The 17,507-nt window shown below is 37.0% G+C and overlaps 1 protein-coding gene across 12 annotated transcripts in view; it reads left to right on the top strand.

The window, feature by feature from the left end:
• The window catches only part of PCM1 (pericentriolar material 1), a 46,920-nt gene that overhangs the window by 14,453 nt on the left and 14,960 nt on the right, over window positions 1-17,507 (top strand). For 11 of the 12 annotated variants that reach the window (XM_075709681.1, XM_075709679.1, XM_075709676.1 and 8 more), the window contains 16 exons: window positions 236-452; window positions 2,702-2,900; window positions 3,198-3,377; window positions 4,109-4,266; window positions 4,479-4,693; window positions 6,302-6,456; window positions 6,538-6,667; window positions 8,478-8,612; window positions 10,245-10,435; window positions 10,970-11,167; window positions 12,105-12,327; window positions 12,430-12,575; window positions 13,535-13,725; window positions 14,971-15,151; window positions 15,849-16,207; window positions 16,765-16,923. In XM_075709681.1, the coding sequence (XP_075565796.1) occupies window positions 236-452; window positions 2,702-2,900; window positions 3,198-3,377; window positions 4,109-4,266; window positions 4,479-4,693; window positions 6,302-6,456; window positions 6,538-6,667; window positions 8,478-8,612; window positions 10,245-10,435; window positions 10,970-11,167; window positions 12,105-12,327; window positions 12,430-12,575; window positions 13,535-13,725; window positions 14,971-15,151; window positions 15,849-16,207; window positions 16,765-16,923 (3,037 nt within the window). The remainder of the gene's footprint in view (window positions 1-235; window positions 453-2,701; window positions 2,901-3,197; window positions 3,378-4,108; window positions 4,267-4,478; window positions 4,694-6,301; window positions 6,457-6,537; window positions 6,668-8,477; window positions 8,613-10,244; window positions 10,436-10,969; window positions 11,168-12,104; window positions 12,328-12,429; window positions 12,576-13,534; window positions 13,726-14,970; window positions 15,152-15,848; window positions 16,208-16,764; window positions 16,924-17,507) is intronic. The other variant, XM_075709673.1, reaches the window with a different exon arrangement.

Raw genomic sequence — 17,507 nt, 5'->3', positions numbered from 1 at the left:
CTGTCTCAGTTTTCCATGAAAATCCAGAGGAGTAGTTTCTATATTGCAACATAATTATATATGAACTCAATATATAATTGGGATATTGTGAGAGTGTTTTCAGTATCAGTTTCCTTTTATAATGTTCTTTGTTCTGGTGTTGAGCCTAGCAAGCCTGTAAGATGGCTTTTTGTTTCTTGCAGTTTATTTGGCTTTTTTCATAGTACTCTGAATGAAATGAAATTACTCTTTTTAGACCCAGTCTGTGCCAGACAATAGAAGACAAGCAGAAAGTCTTTCACTTACCAGAGAGATTTCACAAAGCAGAAACTCTTCAGTGTCTGAACACCTGTCAGATGAGAAAGCGCAGCTTTTTAACAAGATGCGAATGTTGCAGGGTAAAAAGCAAAAAATGGACAAACTGTTAGGAGAACTTCATACGCTTCGTGACCAACATCTAAATAACTCCTCTTGTAAGTAAATATAGGCAGAATTGTGTCTTTTCAACAATACGACTTTTCTAATGTGCATGTTTGTAATATGGTCTTTCAACTTGCAACTGGTTAATGAAATGCAGGTGATAAAGCTGTGCTGGGGCAATATTATGTAAATGTATGTTAATGCTGTATAAGTTTCTGGCTTAATGGAGAGCTCTACAAACCTGTAAGATCATCCAGTCCATTAACCTAACACTAACAACTCCATCACTAAACCTATTAAGGGTAAAGTAATAATTAATTTCATGTTTCCTGGCTTGGTGGATGGATTATTTTTTAATGAAAGTAGAAAACTAGGAATTACTAAGGTTGGAAAGGACCTCTAAGATCATCAGTCCAACCGTTAACCCAAGACCACCATGCCTTTAAAGCATGTCCCGAAGTGCACGTCTGCCCGTTTTCTGAACACTTCCAGGGATGGTGACTCCGCCCCCTCTCTGGGCAGCCTGTTCCAATGCTTGACTACCCTTTCTGTGAAGAAATTTTTCCTAATATCCAACCTAAACCTTCCCTGGCGCAGCTTGAGCCCATTTCCTCTCATCCTATCACTAACTACTTGGGAGAAGAGACCAACACCCACCTCACTACAACCTCCTTTCAGGTAGTTGTAGAGAGCGATAAGGTCTCCCCTCAGCCTCCTCTTCTCCACACTAAACAACCCCAGTTCCCTCAGCCGCTCCTCATAAGGCCTGTGCTCCAGACCCTTCACCAGCTTCATTGCCCTTCTCTGAACACGCTCCAGCTCCTCAATGTCTTTCTTGTAGTGAGGGGCCCAGAACTGGACACAGTATTCGAGGTGTGGCCTCACCAGTACTGAGTACAGGGGCACAATCACCTCCCTGCTCCTGCTGGCCACACTATTCCTGATACAAGCCAGGATGCTGTTGGCCTTCTTGGACACCTGGGCACACTGCTGGCTCATCTTCAGCTGGCTGTGGACCAATGCCCCCCAGGTCCTTTTTGGCCAGGCAGCTTTCCAGCCACTCTTCCCCAAGCCTGTAGCGTTGCATGGGGTTGTTGTGACCCAAGTGCAGGACCTGGCCCTTGGCCTTGTTGAACCTCATACAGTTGGCCTTGGCCCATCGATCCAGCCTGTCCAGATCCCTTTGCAGGGCCATCCTACCCTCCAGCAGATCGACACTCCCACCCAGTTTGGTGTCATCTGCATAATGGTGTAATGAAGTAATGATGATGAGTGGTTTTGCTAGTAGCACTTCGGTTTATAACATTATCAAAGTTGACTAATGTGAGGATGTGATGATGGGATTTTTTTCTTCAAGGCTTGTCTGTGACACATCTGACTTGTGGAGTGTATGATATGAACTTGAAGTTTTTGTATTTTTATGACAGTACATCTGTGTTTATGTACTCGGCACTTCAGATAGTTAGTAGCTTTATGGCCTTATGGGATTTGCTTGTCTACTGTCAAAAGACTTTCTCATGCGCTAGTTGCAGGGACTTTGATCATAGGCCATACCAGAGGAACTTAACTGTCTGAACAGACTAGAGTTTTGGCCTGTTCCTGAGATGGCTTTTTCTTCTCCTTAAAGTCTTGCTGTGGGCCTACTTGCTGCTCTTGCTTTCTTGTTTTTAGAAATATTTTTGTACTGGTGAAGTTTGTCCTATAGCTGGAAACTTCTGAGGGGTGATCACAGTGTATTCTGGTTAAGAAATGAGGCACTTGAAGCATGCTCCTGGAGAAGAGCAGATTGATTTAATAGTTACATTACTATACCCCCATCTTTCTACATGTACTTAATGCATATAATATGAACATACTTGGATGTGATTTCATGTAGCTGGAAAAAGCAAATGTCAAATCTACGTTCTACAGCATATGGATAGAAGAGCTTAGTAGAGGAAAAAAATTGATAGGATTTTTCTTTTTTATGTTAAATTTCAGAAAAAGCAATTTGGCCATAAATAAACCCTTAAAAGAACTCTTTGGGCAGATTCACAGCATGAAAGCTTCCACTTTTGAAGTTTGATAATGCTAAAAGGAACCAACTGAAGTCTTGTTTACGAAAGCTGCTTATTACTCTCTGCCTATTGGCATTGCATGCCATGAAACTTAAGACAAAAGATACTGTTCTTCTAAGAAAAGAAGTTACTAAATGCTGTTTTGTATGTTGGTAATGTTTTCTGTAGTTAAATTTTAATATAATTCAGTTAAGTGGGTTCCTTTTTTGCAAGTTGTTCATATGAGCTATATTTTTTCTCTGTAGTTTTTCCTGCTTCAGGTTCTCCTCAAAGGAGTATTGATCAAAGAAGTACAACTTCAGCTGCTTCCGGTCCTGTAGGCATAGTAACTGTTGTCAATGGCGAATCAAATAGCCTGGCATCTGCTCCCTATCCTCCTGATTCCCTGGTTTCTCAGAATGAGAGTGAAGAGGATGACAATCTAAATCCAACAGAAAAGCTTCAGTAAAAGTTCTTTAATTTTTTTCATAATGTGCTTTAGTGGTTCTGAGTGTTACTTTTTTAATAAGTTCTGTGTTAAGAAACCATTTCATATTTTAATCTGCTTAGTTTAGTATTAGAGACCATTTAGTAAATGGTCCAAGACAGTTAAATGAGTTCAGACCTTCAAGCAGAAGGTTCTTAGAGCTAGGAAGATGGCAGTAAACTTTAAGAACTATAAATTATATATATACTTTTCAACTCTACATAGATTTGATTAGTATGACAAAACACATAGCATATTCTTTTTTTTTTCCTTAGGAAGCTAAATGAAGTTCGTAAGAGGCTGAATGAGTTACGCGAATTAGTTCACTACTATGAGCAAACATCTGATATGATGACAGATGCTGTGAACGAAAACACTAAGGAAGAGGAAGAAACAGAAGAATCAGAAAGTGATTCTGAACATGAGGATCCACAGCCTGTTACAAATATTAGGTTGTTGTATTTTTTGTCATCCTAAATCTTTGTGGCTAAGTTGTTACAGGTTTCTGGAAGCAATACATTATTTCAGTAACCAGAAGTACCTTAATTCTGTGATTACATTAACTTTCCAAAATTTTTAATTTTAAGTAGTTTTCTTATGCAGATGCCTAATAATAATCTTGTGCTTGGTAACTTAGTGATATAGCAAATGTAGATTAGATTGGAAATTTAGAAAATCACTATAAGAGACTTCAAAATCCTTAACTCCTTTGGCTTTAAGCACTGAATTATGTGTGTAGAATTCCACTGGAAGGTTAACAGGCCTAGACTAGAGAATTGGAATAAAAACAAACTTCAATTTAGAGATGCATTTAGAGCTATAGTCTAACAGGGAAACTGTGCATCAAGGATCTTCACTGTGCAGAAATTAATACTAATTTAGCTATGGATCATATAAAGCTTTTATAATACAGACATACCTTGAAAGCCTCTTGTATTGTTGTTGATCTAGCAAGTGATAATTCTTATCTGCTTCTGATTGCTTAAAAAAAAAAAAAAAATATTATTGGAGAGATGGATATTGAGAAATTCCAAATGTCTGGACTGATTTTGTATGGGGTTGAATTTTTTTTTAAAAAAAGGGCCGGGACACATTCCCATAAAAGCCAGGTAATAAAATTGCTGAAATAAAATTCCATCGATACCAGTTCTTAAAAAGTTAACATGAGTAATGCATTTTACCGTAGAAACCCTCAAGGAATCAGTAGTTGGAGTGAAATAAATAGCAACTCCAATGTACAGTGTGGAACTAATAACAGAGATGGAAGACATCTTAATACAGACTGTGAAATAAATAACCGATCTGCTGCTAATATCAGGACTCTCAAAATGTCTTCTACTCTAGGTATGTTCTAAACCCTTTTGTAATGTTAAGTCTTAATGCAAATAATTCTGATGGCCACACAGAATTTGGGAGAACCTTGTTTGATGAGCAAAATGTTCAAGAGTCTAATCATTAAGCTGATCTTTTTCTAATGTCCAGTAACTACAGTGGACTTCAGAATTTCAATAACATGTCATTGGTACTGTTTTGTTTCCTCCTCTCCCTGCCTGCAGACTGTCATAATAGGGAAGATGGCAAAGATACCGACCTACCCCAGGGTGAAGATGATGAAGTGGAAGAAGATAGAGTTAGTGAAGATTCCATATCTAGTCACAGAAGCAGCCTGGGTGATGCTGCTGGAGATGCCGAGTTTGAGCAGAAGATCAATAGGCTTATAGCTGCAAAACAGAAACTTAGACAGTTACAAAACCTTGCTGCTATGGTGCAGGTATTTTATGAATATAATCTGTGCACAAAAATGTAGCATTGCTTATTTCATGTAATGTGTAACTTTCAGTAGGGAAAAACACTCTGCTTAGTGTTACATTTAAAATGCTCATTTTTAGGCTGGGAAAAAGATACTGTTTGATTTTTCTGAAGTCAGGGGTGATAATTACGAAGTTCAAATGGGAAATTTTCTTGGGGAATGCTAACCTAACAGAAGAATGGCCTTAATACTTAACCTTAGCACTGGATTAAAAAATATGAACCAAGAGGTCTGATTTTTTTTTAAATAATATTGATCTGCATTTTTAAGCTTATAATGAATAGTCATCAATTTTAGTTTCTGAACCTTAGGTTTTGCAACTTCATTCAATCAGTGAGGAAAAACTACTTGTGTTCGATTTAAAATCTTCAGATGTTGCAACATGTTCAAGTTGGGGTATTTTGCTTTGGGGCTGGGGGGATGGTTTTGGTTTTTTAGAATCTTGAGGGCCAGCCATGAACTGACAGTGTTTTTGGTTTTGAATACCTGCTGCTAATTTAGTGATGTTTATTAAAAACATTTTCATTAATCTAATGTCCCTACAGAATGCTCACATTTGAGTACCTTCTAATGTAATGTCTGCATACTGAATACACATAGATGTATCAGAAATGTAAAGGCTTTATGTGAGAACTCTAAAGTCAATCTTAATTAGAACATTATTTTGCAATAGCAACAGCATAAATGCTATGTTGTTATTGCAAGATTGTACTGCTATCAAATTTCTCAGCATTTAGATCAGACCTGGTTTTTTATCATCACTATAGAGATGTTAACTGTACAGTGGTATAAATCAGAATTAGAGATGATACAGCAGCTTCCTTAATAAATAATCTAATTAATGGCATGTCTTCAGTCTTTCCTTCGTATTTACAAGGCTTGTATCTGTATGTACTCAGTAATGGTACTGTAGGTTTGCGTAGCTGTCACTGATGATGATCTCTCCTGTTCAGCAGGTTCTGTATTAAGAACGATCATGTAGGAAAACAAAAGAAGCAGTGGCTACAGCTTTAATATTTTCAATTTAAGTTGAGAACTGAAAATACAAAAATTAGGAAAACAAGAAAAGTGGAATAGAGAACCATGTAGAAGACTGTTTCTAAAATATTTTAGATTTAACTTTCAAGAGTAGTTTTGGTTTAAGCTGTTAATAGTAATATTTAACTTCATGACTACAGTAATTAAGCAATCTTGTTCACCTCAGTCTCCTTCTATTCCTCTTTTCACCTCCCCCTTTGTTTCTTGACATGCCTGTGTGTTTCTCTCCACTCAGTCATATGCATAAAATACAATACAAGTGGTTTATGCTTCCAGAATCAGACAAGTTATCTTGCATTTACAGTGGAAGTTTCAATAGTGTGAGCTTTATAACTTTAAATTCTCTCATTAACTTAATTTATCTTAAAGTCAGGATGCCGTGAGGATGATGATGTCTCGGTTTATCATCTGAACTAAAGATAATGCTATTCAGAGTGTTTAGTTTTGAAAAATTAGTTTGGCAAAATAAACTCGTTACATTTTGTGTGTCAACTTGAAAATAGTCTAACTGCCCTTCTGACATTCTTTTAGGATGATGATCCGGAAGCTCAAGCAACAATTGCAAATGCATCTAATATAGGTGACTTGTTTTTGGGTGAGATGGAAGAGACAAAGCAACAACCAAATAATGTCCGAGCTAGTACCAACAAGTTACAAAAAGATGTAGGACTGAATGAAAAAGCAAGGTATGACTTTCTCAAAGGATAGTAGAATCATCCTTTAGGCAACTTCTTGCCAACTAATATGTGGATAACTTATTTACACAGAGAGAAGTTTTATGAAGCTAAACTTCAGCAGCAGCAGCAGGAGCTTAAGCAGTTACAAGAAGAAAGAAGAAAACTGATTGAAATTCAAGAAAAAATCCAAGTGTTACAGAAAGCTTGTCCTGACCTTCAAGTAGGTAGAATGTATTTCTTTGTTTTCTTAAGCTGTTGAGCAAGGAAACATAAAGTATCTTTCACACCATTTTTTCACTATAAAATTGGGAAAAAAATTAAAATTGGTAATACTTGTATACTGTAAGCAGCTGGACTTCTAAGCCTAGAGTCCGGTTATCTCATTCCACTGTAGGTTCTTGCTCAGTGATTGCTGTATCAAGCTCTAATTTTACTGTAGTTTGTCCTCAAAAGCCTTGATTTAAAGTCTTGAAAGATAGAGAACCTTCTATCTTATTTTTAGCCTGAAATTTGTCTGTTCATACCTGCTAGTCACTGCATCTTCACTCCTCTTAGTAGTCATTTACAGGGTCTTCTATTTTGAAATAATATATTGTGTCCTGTAAGCATGATCAACACTTTGTATTCAAACTTCACAGTGCTGTACTGTTTCTCATACTCTTTGAAGATGAACTTTTTTTCTGTGAAGTGAGCAGTAAATTATCAATACTGTGCATCTACAGCGTTGTATATGTGGTGGGGGTGACCCTGGCTGGATGCTAGGTGCCCACCAAAACTGCTCTATCACTCCCCATCCTCAGCTGGACAGGAGAGAGAAAATATAACGTAAGTCTTGTGGGTCAAGATAAGGGCAGGGAGAGATCATTCACCAATTACTGTCATAGGCAAAACAGACTAGACTTGTGCAAAATTAATTTAATTTTTTGCCAATCAAAATCATAGTAAGGTAATGAGAAAATAAAAACTAAATCTTAAAACACTTTCCCCCCACTGCTTCCTTCTTCCTGGGCTTAACTTTATTCCCAAATTCGCTACCTCCTCCTCAGCAGCACAGGGGGACGGGGAATGGGGGTTGTGGTCAGTTCATCACGTGTTGTCTCTGCTGCTCCTTCCTCCTCGGGGGGAGGACTCCTCACATTCTTCCCCTGCTCCAGCGTGGGGTCCCTCCCACAAGAGACAGTTCTCCATGAAGTTCTGCAATGTGGGTCCTTCCCATGGGCTACAGTTCTTCATGAACTGCTCCAGTGTGGGTCCCTTCCACAGGGTGCAGTCCTTCAGGAGCAGACTGCTCCAGCGTGGGTCCCCCACAGGATCACAAGTCCTGCCAGCAAACCTGCTCCAGCATGGGCTCCTCTCTCCACAGGTCCTGCCAGGAGCCTGCTCCAGCGTGGGCTTCCCACAGGGCTTGGGGTCCTCCCCAGGCTGCAGGTGGAGATCTGCTCCACCATTAACCTCCATGGGCTGCAGGGGCACAGCCTGCCTCACCATGGTCTTAAGCACAGGCTGCAGGGGAATCTCTGCTCCGGTGCCTGGAGCACCTCCTCCCCCTGCTTCTTCAGTGACCTTGGTGTCTGCAGGGTTGTTTCTCACATATTCTCACTTCTCTCTCTCTGGCTGCAATTGCATATGTGTTTTTCCCCATTCTTGAATATGTTATCAGAGAGGCAATACCACTGTTGCTGATGGGCTCGGCCTTGGCCAGTGGTGGGTCCATCTTGGAGATGGCTGGCATTGGCCCTATCAGACATAGGGGAAGCTTCTGGCAGCTTCTTGCAGAAGCCCTCCCTGTAGCCCCTGCTACCAAAGCCTTGCCACACAAACACAATACATTGTAATACTGTATTATATAAAAGTAAGTTTTGTTGATTCCTGGCTAAGTTCTGAGATAAGTATTTAGCCTTGATTGGAAAAATCCCTTTTCACTGAATACTAATCCTATCTCATAAAGCCAGAACTGTGTTGGGTTTTAACAGCAGGTAAGTTTTAGAAAGCTACTCTACTCTATTTTGCCATTTTGCTTTCTCTTTCAGTTGTCAGCTGGCCTGGGTAACTGCCCAGCAAACAGGCAGACTTCACCAGCAACCTCAACTCCAGCCATGAATGAGTGTAACACAGCTGGCAAGCCTTTACTTGAATTTGATGATTCTGTACCAGTAGGCAATGAGGTATTTCATACTTGATATTCTGTGACTTAAAAAAGGTTTAAAATGAAAAAAGTACCAGGTAACTTGGACACATTTTTAAGTACTTGGGCTGGGGAGTGGAGTAGTAGCCACTTTAACAAAGTGTGTATATAACTTCTTTGTTTCATTTCTGGAAAGAAGTAAATGTTGACCTGAACTGGCAAGAGATCTTACCCTAAATACAGCAGTTGTTGCCAAATATTAATGCAGAAGTTGAATGAATTTTGAATTTGTACTGTGTACATTTGATAGTGTATACCACAGGCAAGTCATTCATGAAGAAAATGATGGCAGGATTTGAAACTTAGTTTATCTTCTACACATCTTCCTTCCCCTTTTTCCCTAAAATTCATGTCTCAGATAATAATCTGGATATTACTTAGTCTTTCTGAAAATTATGCTAGCATTTGTAGGGTTGGAGGGATATGTGATGAAAAGTGTTTCCTGGCTAGATTAGACATCAGAAACGAGTATCTGAAAAGTACCTCTGTTAATAGACTTTCTCTGTGAGTTGTATCAGTGTTCTTGTAAATTTTCCTGTAACAGTTTAGGTGAGTCTGATTGGGCAATGCCTGTTCTGTTGTCATTAAAAGCCAAATTTTCCTTTTCCAAGAAGATAATTTCAGAACTTTGGCATCTTCCAAATAAGTATTATAGGACAACTTGTCTCTTTTCACTAAATAAAAGGTCTGAATTCTTCCTGCTGAAAAGAAACTGTCTCTAAAATGAATGTGCTGGTGCAATTGCTAAAATTCTACAAACAGGTTGGGTTATTAATTATCAAAATAAATATGGATTTTTGTTGGAAAGCTTCTTACCGCCAGCACCACCGACTAGTTTGGTTCCTTTCAGGCTTGAGTACATTGTCAAGTTGTCCAGTCTAGTTCACATGCACAATTGTTTTTGCATGTTTTGCTATTATGTTATGCTGTTTATGTGTTTGTAAAAGTATCTTGCCATTTATGCTTTTACTATATCTAATTTAAGGTAGACAATGGCCTCTTTCTACCTGTACCTTTCCCTTTATGTGCTCTTCTTTGTAAATCACAGCTTCATTAAGTCTTATTCAAACATACACTGCATACACTGTCTTATTCAAACAAACACTGCAAGTTTCTGCAGGTTGCAGAAAATCTTTTTGTTGTATGCACTACTTAGTTATCAAAGAAGTACTTGGCACAATTTTCAGGTTTCTCCAGAGGGTAGTATTCCATCATGCTACTTAGAGCTAACTCGAATGCATAAATGATGTGATAAAAACAGTGTTGAGTGAAATATGCGCTGTTTTTCTTTAAAAATTCTGTACTGTAATGTTTAATTACCTTCTTAGATTTTGCAGTATTTGGGATAAGTAGTAAATATGGGATGTATTTTGCAGCTTTCTGGGGTGTGGCTTCAGTTACAGTATAATACCAATGCCTGAACAGAAAGGTATCAGTGTAGTATCAGATATTGAAGTTTTAATGTGCTTTAGTTTAGATTGTATTTATTCTAGAATTTTTATTTATTTATTTATTATTTAGATTTATATTATTATTTTATGATATTATATAGATCTATTGTTTAGATTTTATTTTGCTTATATTCTAATGTCTTCTATTTTACTGTAAACAGTTGTGGTCTGAGATGAGAAGACATGAGATCCTAAGAGAAGAATTGCGACAGAGAAGAAAGCAACTTGAAGCTTTAATGGCTGAACATCAAAGGAGGAGAGAGCTCGCAGAAACAATATCTACTGTTGCTGCATCTGTTAAAAGTGAAGGATCAGAAGCTCAGCGTACTCCACAGCAGAGTAGGACTGAAAAGTAAGACTAGGAGTCACTCTGTGTTAGCGGGCGCTTCTGTTTAGCGAGATGTCAGTCTTAGGGCAGTTTTCTGTTTTCATCTGAGCACTGAATGTGATGAAATAACAGAGCAATAAATTAATTCCTTTACTTCTAAAGCGACTATTAGTTGGCAACTTGCCAATTTTATGGGTCTTCCCAGTGTATTTTGTCTCCCCTGCTCCATAAATGGTGAAAAATCACCTAAGGAGAGGAGAATGTGTGGAAAATGCCAAATGCTCAGTCATTTTTCTTCATCTCTACACCATTTGTAACAATAGTAAAGTAACAATTTTCCAAAACAGAGAGTAATTTTATTTAACTGTCCCAGTATCAGAAGAATACTAGTTACATTTTGCATTGGTGAGATAATGTTTAAATTAATTTTGGTGCAGCTTGATTAATTGAAGATACAGACTTGTAATTGTTAACAGGTTGTTTTAATAATTTGTCATAAACTAAAAATACTCCTCCCTTCCCAAATGCCCCCTCTCTTGCCCATCCAATGTTTACTAGGACAATGGCTACCTGGGGAGGTTCTACCCAGTGTGCACTGGATGAAGAGGATGGAGATGAAGATGGTTATCTCTCCGATGGAGTTGGTCAGGCAGAAGAAGAGGAAGAAGACGCGTCAAGTTTGAATGACAGTTTCTCTGTTTACCCCAATAACAACATACCAGAAAATGCATATTTTGTTAAAGAGAACAAGGACAGGTTAGTGGCATTACTTGTTAATCTGATGCATGTCAGAGTGTATTTGGAAGGGGTGGAAGAAGCATTGCATTAACTAAAAGGCATCCTTTTACAGCAAAGTGATCTTTATTTCTGCTGGCTAGGGTGATGTGTGCAGTGGCGCTTTCTTGTCTGAGTCTCTGTAGCTGCAATGTGTATAATTTAATTATGTGTTCTGTTTTCAGTCATATTAACTGTCTGCCATTGAGCTATCCAGTTGTGTTGCAGTAGCTCCTTATCTTCCCATGTTGTTTTAATCAGCTTAAAAGATAACCCACACGAAATTTTTGCCGTGATATAGATCAGTCTCTTCAAAAAAAGTAATTCAGAGAATTAAACTGACACTTTTGCTTTCAAATTGTTGGCTTTTGCAGCTTTGAAAACTATTTCTTATTAGATTTTTTTAATTAACATGAATATTTTTAACTTTTGCTTACCTGATTGATTTCCTTAATAAGCTTTGTGTGACTAAATGAAAATGCAGTGTTAAAAGTAATGTATACCTCTTCAATTGATTTCCTCTGTTTTTGATACCAAAATAATTTTAGTAGATAGTGGCCTTCTAGCCAGGAGCTGGACCTGTTAATTCTTAGTGTATGATGTTGGTGGCTTCTATTTTCATCTGAGTACATATTATATATCAGTAATGGACGATACTAAAAACAAGATCCAGAAACATCCTTAGCAATTCTTTTTTGACAGTGATTGTTAGTTGGGTGGCTTTTATTTTCCATTTGTTTAGGATGAAGTTAGATTGACAAGATCGCATGGGTGATTAGTTGGCACGCTGAAATGGCCTGTGCTGAGTGAGTTGTTGTTGTACAGCTGAAACATAATTTGAATAATGGGAGTACCATTAGAAGAAGTTGTTTGAAATGTCAGGTTTTGTCCTCATTCTTCCTTTTTTTTCCCCACCCAGGTGGAAAAATTGCCGTCCTCTTTCAGCAGATGGGAATTATCGTCCATTGTCTAAGGCCAGGCAACAGCAAAACATAAGTATGCGACGTCAGGAAAACCTTCGGTGGATGTCTGAACTTTCATATGTGGAAGAAAAGGAACAATGGCAAGAGCAGATCAATCAATTGAAGAAACAGCATGAATTTAGTGTCAGCATTTGTCAAACCTTGATGCAGGATCAGCAGGTAGCTATGAAGAACAGTTATTTTGCTCTTCTTACTTTGTCTTTCCAGCAATAACTTCTGGTTTTGGTAATTTGGTCGCTGTCGTGTATTTTTTTTCCACAGACCCTCTCTTGTCTTCTACAGACTTTGCTTACAGGCCCTTACAGTATGATGCCCAATAATGTTGCATCTTCACAAGTACATCTTATTATGCATCAGTTGAACCAGTGTTACACTCAACTGACTTGGCAGCAGAATAATGTCCAAAGGTTTGTTGGCTGTATTAGTGTTTGACTGTAGAATTTGAAATGATTCAGTAACAGAGAACATAAAAGATTGCAGATAATGGTTAAATATGAGTCTGTTGAACTTCTGAGTTGATTACAAGCTTTTGAAATCATATACAGCGTTTTTGGTTGTTTTTTTCACCACTGCTTTAACGCCTTTGCGATGACTCTTTTTGAGTAATCTTTAGTGAAGAGAACCAAAAGTTGGCACCTCTTCCAAAAATCTGTTGCGGTAGCTTTATTTGGCTTTTTTGGTTTAGACTTGCTTTCCTTGAATATGTTTCTATGTCTGTAGTCTTTGCTACACTATGTGGCGAGATTCTGGATTCTAATGGTTATGGAAAGTTGGTGGAAAAGCTTTTTGTCCTTTCTTAATGTTGTCAGTCAGAATTTATGCTTATGCTCCGTTTGGATGTACTACTTTTACCTTCTGAACAATGATCTTTTTTACAAAAAGATGTAATAGTCATTTTAATTAATTGCATGAAAGTTCAAGCTCTTCATCTCTGTTCTGTATTTGGTAAGTGATGCATAGTTACTGGCCTCTTATATAGTATTTTAAAGTAGTTTTAATGCCACTTCTGCAAATATTTTTTAACTTTGGTTGTTGCTATTTAAGTTTCCTTTTCAACCTGCTTATTTTTTTTAGTACCTAGTCATTTTTTTATTGTTCTTGCAAGGTTGTTTAACTTCTGTAAACAGGACCACTAGTACAGAGCGGTTGATTTTTAAAACCATTCCTGTCTGTCACTCAGGATTAAATAGAAGTTGGTTTTTTTCCTGAAGTTTTTTTACTAGCTAAATGGAGCAGTTCGTTCTTTATGTACATTACATGAGGCAGGTGAAATAATATGAATCTCAAATTACTAGAGTACAAATTTACAGCTTTCCCTTAGCATTCATTTTTTTTCCCCAAATGCTTATTTTTCCTTGTTTTCAAGGTTGAAACAAATGTTAAATGATCTTATGCGCCAGCAAGAACAACAGTGTCAAGAGAAGCCATTGAGAAAGGAGAGCAGCAGTAGTGCACCACCACCTCCATCTCCTGTTTTCTGTCCGTTCAGCTTTCCTCCACAACCTGTGAACCTGTTTAATGTACCAGGATTTACTAACTTTTCTTCCTTTGCTCCAGGTGAGTATTACTACAGGTGTGAAAAGTAATATGAATTTCAAAACTTTGTTTCCTTACTTAATTGAAATCTTAATGTGAACTTGCTGAAACTCTGTGACTTTCCCTTTATAGTGAAATGGTCTTAAACAGCACTTGAATGAGTCCCTATTATACTAGCAGAAGTTTGTTAATGTGTATTGCTGAACATTTGTATATTTTTACTTCAGTATGAAAAGCAAGACTTTCTCAATAAGTTGGTTATAGTCAAAAATACCCACTCCATAAAGTCAACATTTTTAATGTTCTTCATCCAGCATGTGAAAAGCAATGTTTGAAACTTTTACGTACCTTCAACAGTCTTTTAATAGTGTTCTGGCTAAGTGAACCCTCCAATTTTAAGTGGCACTTGGTAATTATTTCTCTTTTTCTTAGAACTTCTAGCACTCATTTTTGTTTGAAATGCTTGTAAATGGAGCATGTTACTAACTTTTGTTCCCATCAGAGGTACAGAGTAACTGTTGACTTGGATAAAGTGTTCCTAATCTCATTACCAAATCTACTTTTACTATTGAATTTGAAATGGAAAAAAATGGAGGTATTTTACTGTATCATTAGAAGTTGTTAAAGCTGTCTTAATAATATATTTCATTTTTTTCAGGAAACCAGGAAATAGGCATAGACCGAGATTGTAGCTTTCAGATTCTAAAGTCTCTTTCTGTTTAAGGGTATATTTTAAATATTACGGAACCTGCACAGAAGAATAGCTATGTTCAATTTGCCACTACTATAAAAATTCTAAAGTTAAAATAAGTATTATGAATTTATGACTACTTTGGCCCTATGAATACTTGTACCATTGGAATTTTCTTGTCAGTTTGGTAGTTGAAGTATTGATAAAGTCTTCATGCAGACAGAACTCTGCCTTTTTTTAAACTTTTTTACCTTCACTTGTAGGAGCTCTTTACTGGGGTTTTTGAAGTACATTAATCTCTCCACTGATGGGATTGTAGTGGCATGTGCAGTATCCAGTAATGTTTGAAACCTGCATTTAAGATAAATACTGATTATTGCAGTGCTTCCAAGACCAAAACAGTTTTTGTTTACTTCCTCGCTGTATTTTTGCTTCATAATGTTATGTTGCTTCGTAATGTTATGTTATAATGTTTGCTTCATAATGTTATGTTGCCACACAATATGTCTCAAATTTGACTTTTATCACACAGATAAATGAGGTAGTGTCTTCAGACTGTCTTGTTTAATTCGTAGGTATTAACTATAATCCAGTATTCCCTTCTGGTTTTGGAGACTTCGCACACAATATTTCCCCGCACAGCAGTGAGCAGCAGCAGCAACATCCCCTAGATCATAATGCTTCTGGGAAAACTGAGTATATGGCATTCCCCAAACCTTTTGAAAGCAGTTCCTCTACTGGAGCAGAAAAACAAAGGTATTGAATGTCACAGTGCAATTCTCCTTTAATCATTTTTCCTCCCTCTCTCCTCACTTTTCTGAGGCTTGTGGGAATTCATTGTTCTTTTAGGGAATTTATCTTCCAGGTAAATAACAGAATTACAAGATGAGCTTACTTTTGGAGTTTCCAGTTTAATTTTTTAACTTTTTTTCCACTGAAGCGTTCTGCTTTTTTGTATATTAATTAATGTACCATATAATGAGTATTTTAAGATCAAATACAGTGTTGAAGTGGTTTTGTGATAGATTTTGTAAGGGGAGGAAGATTTCATTTCTATGTTTTTTGAAACTGAGCTGTTTGAATAACTAGAGGATATAATTTCAGTGAATGCTTATTTTTTTATGCTACAGTAGATTGTACTGAATTTTGTTTTAAGAAATGTTTTATCCTATAGTACTATTTGAGCACAGCAATAGCTGCATAAGTATATCAAGGTTGAAATAAGTGATAAATGTAAATTTCTTCAGACGTCTTCTGTTTTCCATTTGGAAGGGTTCTCACTAGATTTTTTTTTTTTTTCAATGTTTGTTTTTTTAATGTTGATGACTAAGTAACTAGGGCAGATAACTTGCATTATGGACAAAGCTATTTGCCTGGTAATACATGCTGTTTCTACCCAAGAGGTTAGGTTATGGTCTATTGTGGTGTTTCTTTCTTTCCTTCTTTCTGACAGAAGAAGTCATAGACAACCTGAAGAGGAAATGGAAAAAAGATCAACTTGGCTTAATGATAGCCAGGAAGTGAAAAAAGATGATCCGTCTCAGCTGAAAGCAGGTTTTGCAGTTTCAGTACAAAACGTTGCTTCTGGTCATAAAAATCAGTCTGATACAAGCAGGAGAAGAGAGTTTGATGAAGAGTCTTTGCAGAGTTTTAGTAGCATGCCTGATCCAGTAGACCCAACTACTGTGACAAAGACATTTAAATCTAGAAAAGCATCAGCACAAGCAAGCTTGGCATCAAAAGATAAAACACCCAAATCGAAGAATAAGAGGAAGAGTTCTTCTCAGCTAAAAGGCAGAATTAAAAATGTTGGTATGTTGTAAAGTACTCTTAGATACCATAGCAAACTCAACTTCAATTATAATCATTACATTCCAGAGAATCTACTCTCTATAAATAGTACCTATAATCATGAAAATAAGGTATTGAAATATTAATTCATTTTACATAACATAACTACATCAGGTTTTTTAGTATTTCAGTAAATAAAAAGTATAACTGATTAGGACATCATGATTTGGATGGATAGTGGCTGCAGATACACTCAGATTTGGAATGAGCCACCAGGAGAATCTTCCTTTTCATTATGTCTTCATGTTCAAAGTGGATGACTTGCTGAAAGATGTGCTTCAGTAAAATACTGAATGAGAAGAGAGGGACAGTACTAGCACGTATAGTACTGTTGCATAGTACTGTTGCAGTCAGAGGATTTAGTGCTACTGTATGGATTCAGTCTACAGAGGAAAATTTTTGCCTAGGAAACATCACTGGTGTTTTGCATCTTTGCAATTGCCCTCAAATTTTTAAAAGTAATAAAACATTTTGTAAGCTATTCTTTTTATTTCTTCCTTTTCATTCCCTCCCGTAAGGTTATGAAAGTGCAAGCGCTTCTAGCGTGTGTGAACCCTGCAAGAGCAATAAAAGCAGACACTCTGAAGAGGTTGTTCATGCAAAGGTGTTCAGCAAAAGGAATCGGGAACAATTGGAAAAAATAATTAAATACAGTAGATCTACAGAAATGTCTTCAGGTATTCTTTTCTGAATGTCAGTAATTATTTTGTGAACTTCGCTGAGTAAAGGACCTCCATGTTTAGTTGCTAGTGTATTATTTAAAAGCAGTGTATTATGACAAGACAACAATGCTGTATTTTTAGCATGTGGATTCTGCTTTTTAATTTCTAAGGATGCTGTAAGCATAAAAGTATGTAAAAAATCAGGTATTGATTGCTTTTGGGTGTTTTCTGTAGATTAGGTACTTGATTAAACCAATTTAGAAACAAACCTGTTACTGTAAAACAAAAAAACCCTAGCCAACCAAAAACCTCACTGATTTGTTGGTCTTTTTATGGAAAGTAACTGCACAACAGATGAAATTTTGTTTAGCATTTAAACTACATCCTGTACTGCATACATGTTTTCTTTCTAGTCATGCTTAAAGGAACGCTATCAAATATCATTCAAATTCAATCTTATAACATCACATAAATGCTTACATTTTTGCCATCTGCACTGCTTTTCTTGCATCTAGATCGTAAAAATATTCTCTTCTGTGTCTTTTTAGGTTCTGCCAGTACCTTTGTTTTGTTTGAAAGATGCAGAAATTTTAGTTATT

This window comes from Pelecanus crispus, chromosome 4 (assembly GCF_030463565.1).
Source record: "Pelecanus crispus isolate bPelCri1 chromosome 4, bPelCri1.pri, whole genome shotgun sequence".
Classification (NCBI taxonomy): Eukaryota; Metazoa; Chordata; class Aves; order Pelecaniformes; family Pelecanidae; genus Pelecanus; species Pelecanus crispus.
The sequence above is the reverse complement of the archived record's forward strand: the minus strand, read 5'-3'. Positions and strand labels throughout refer to the sequence as shown.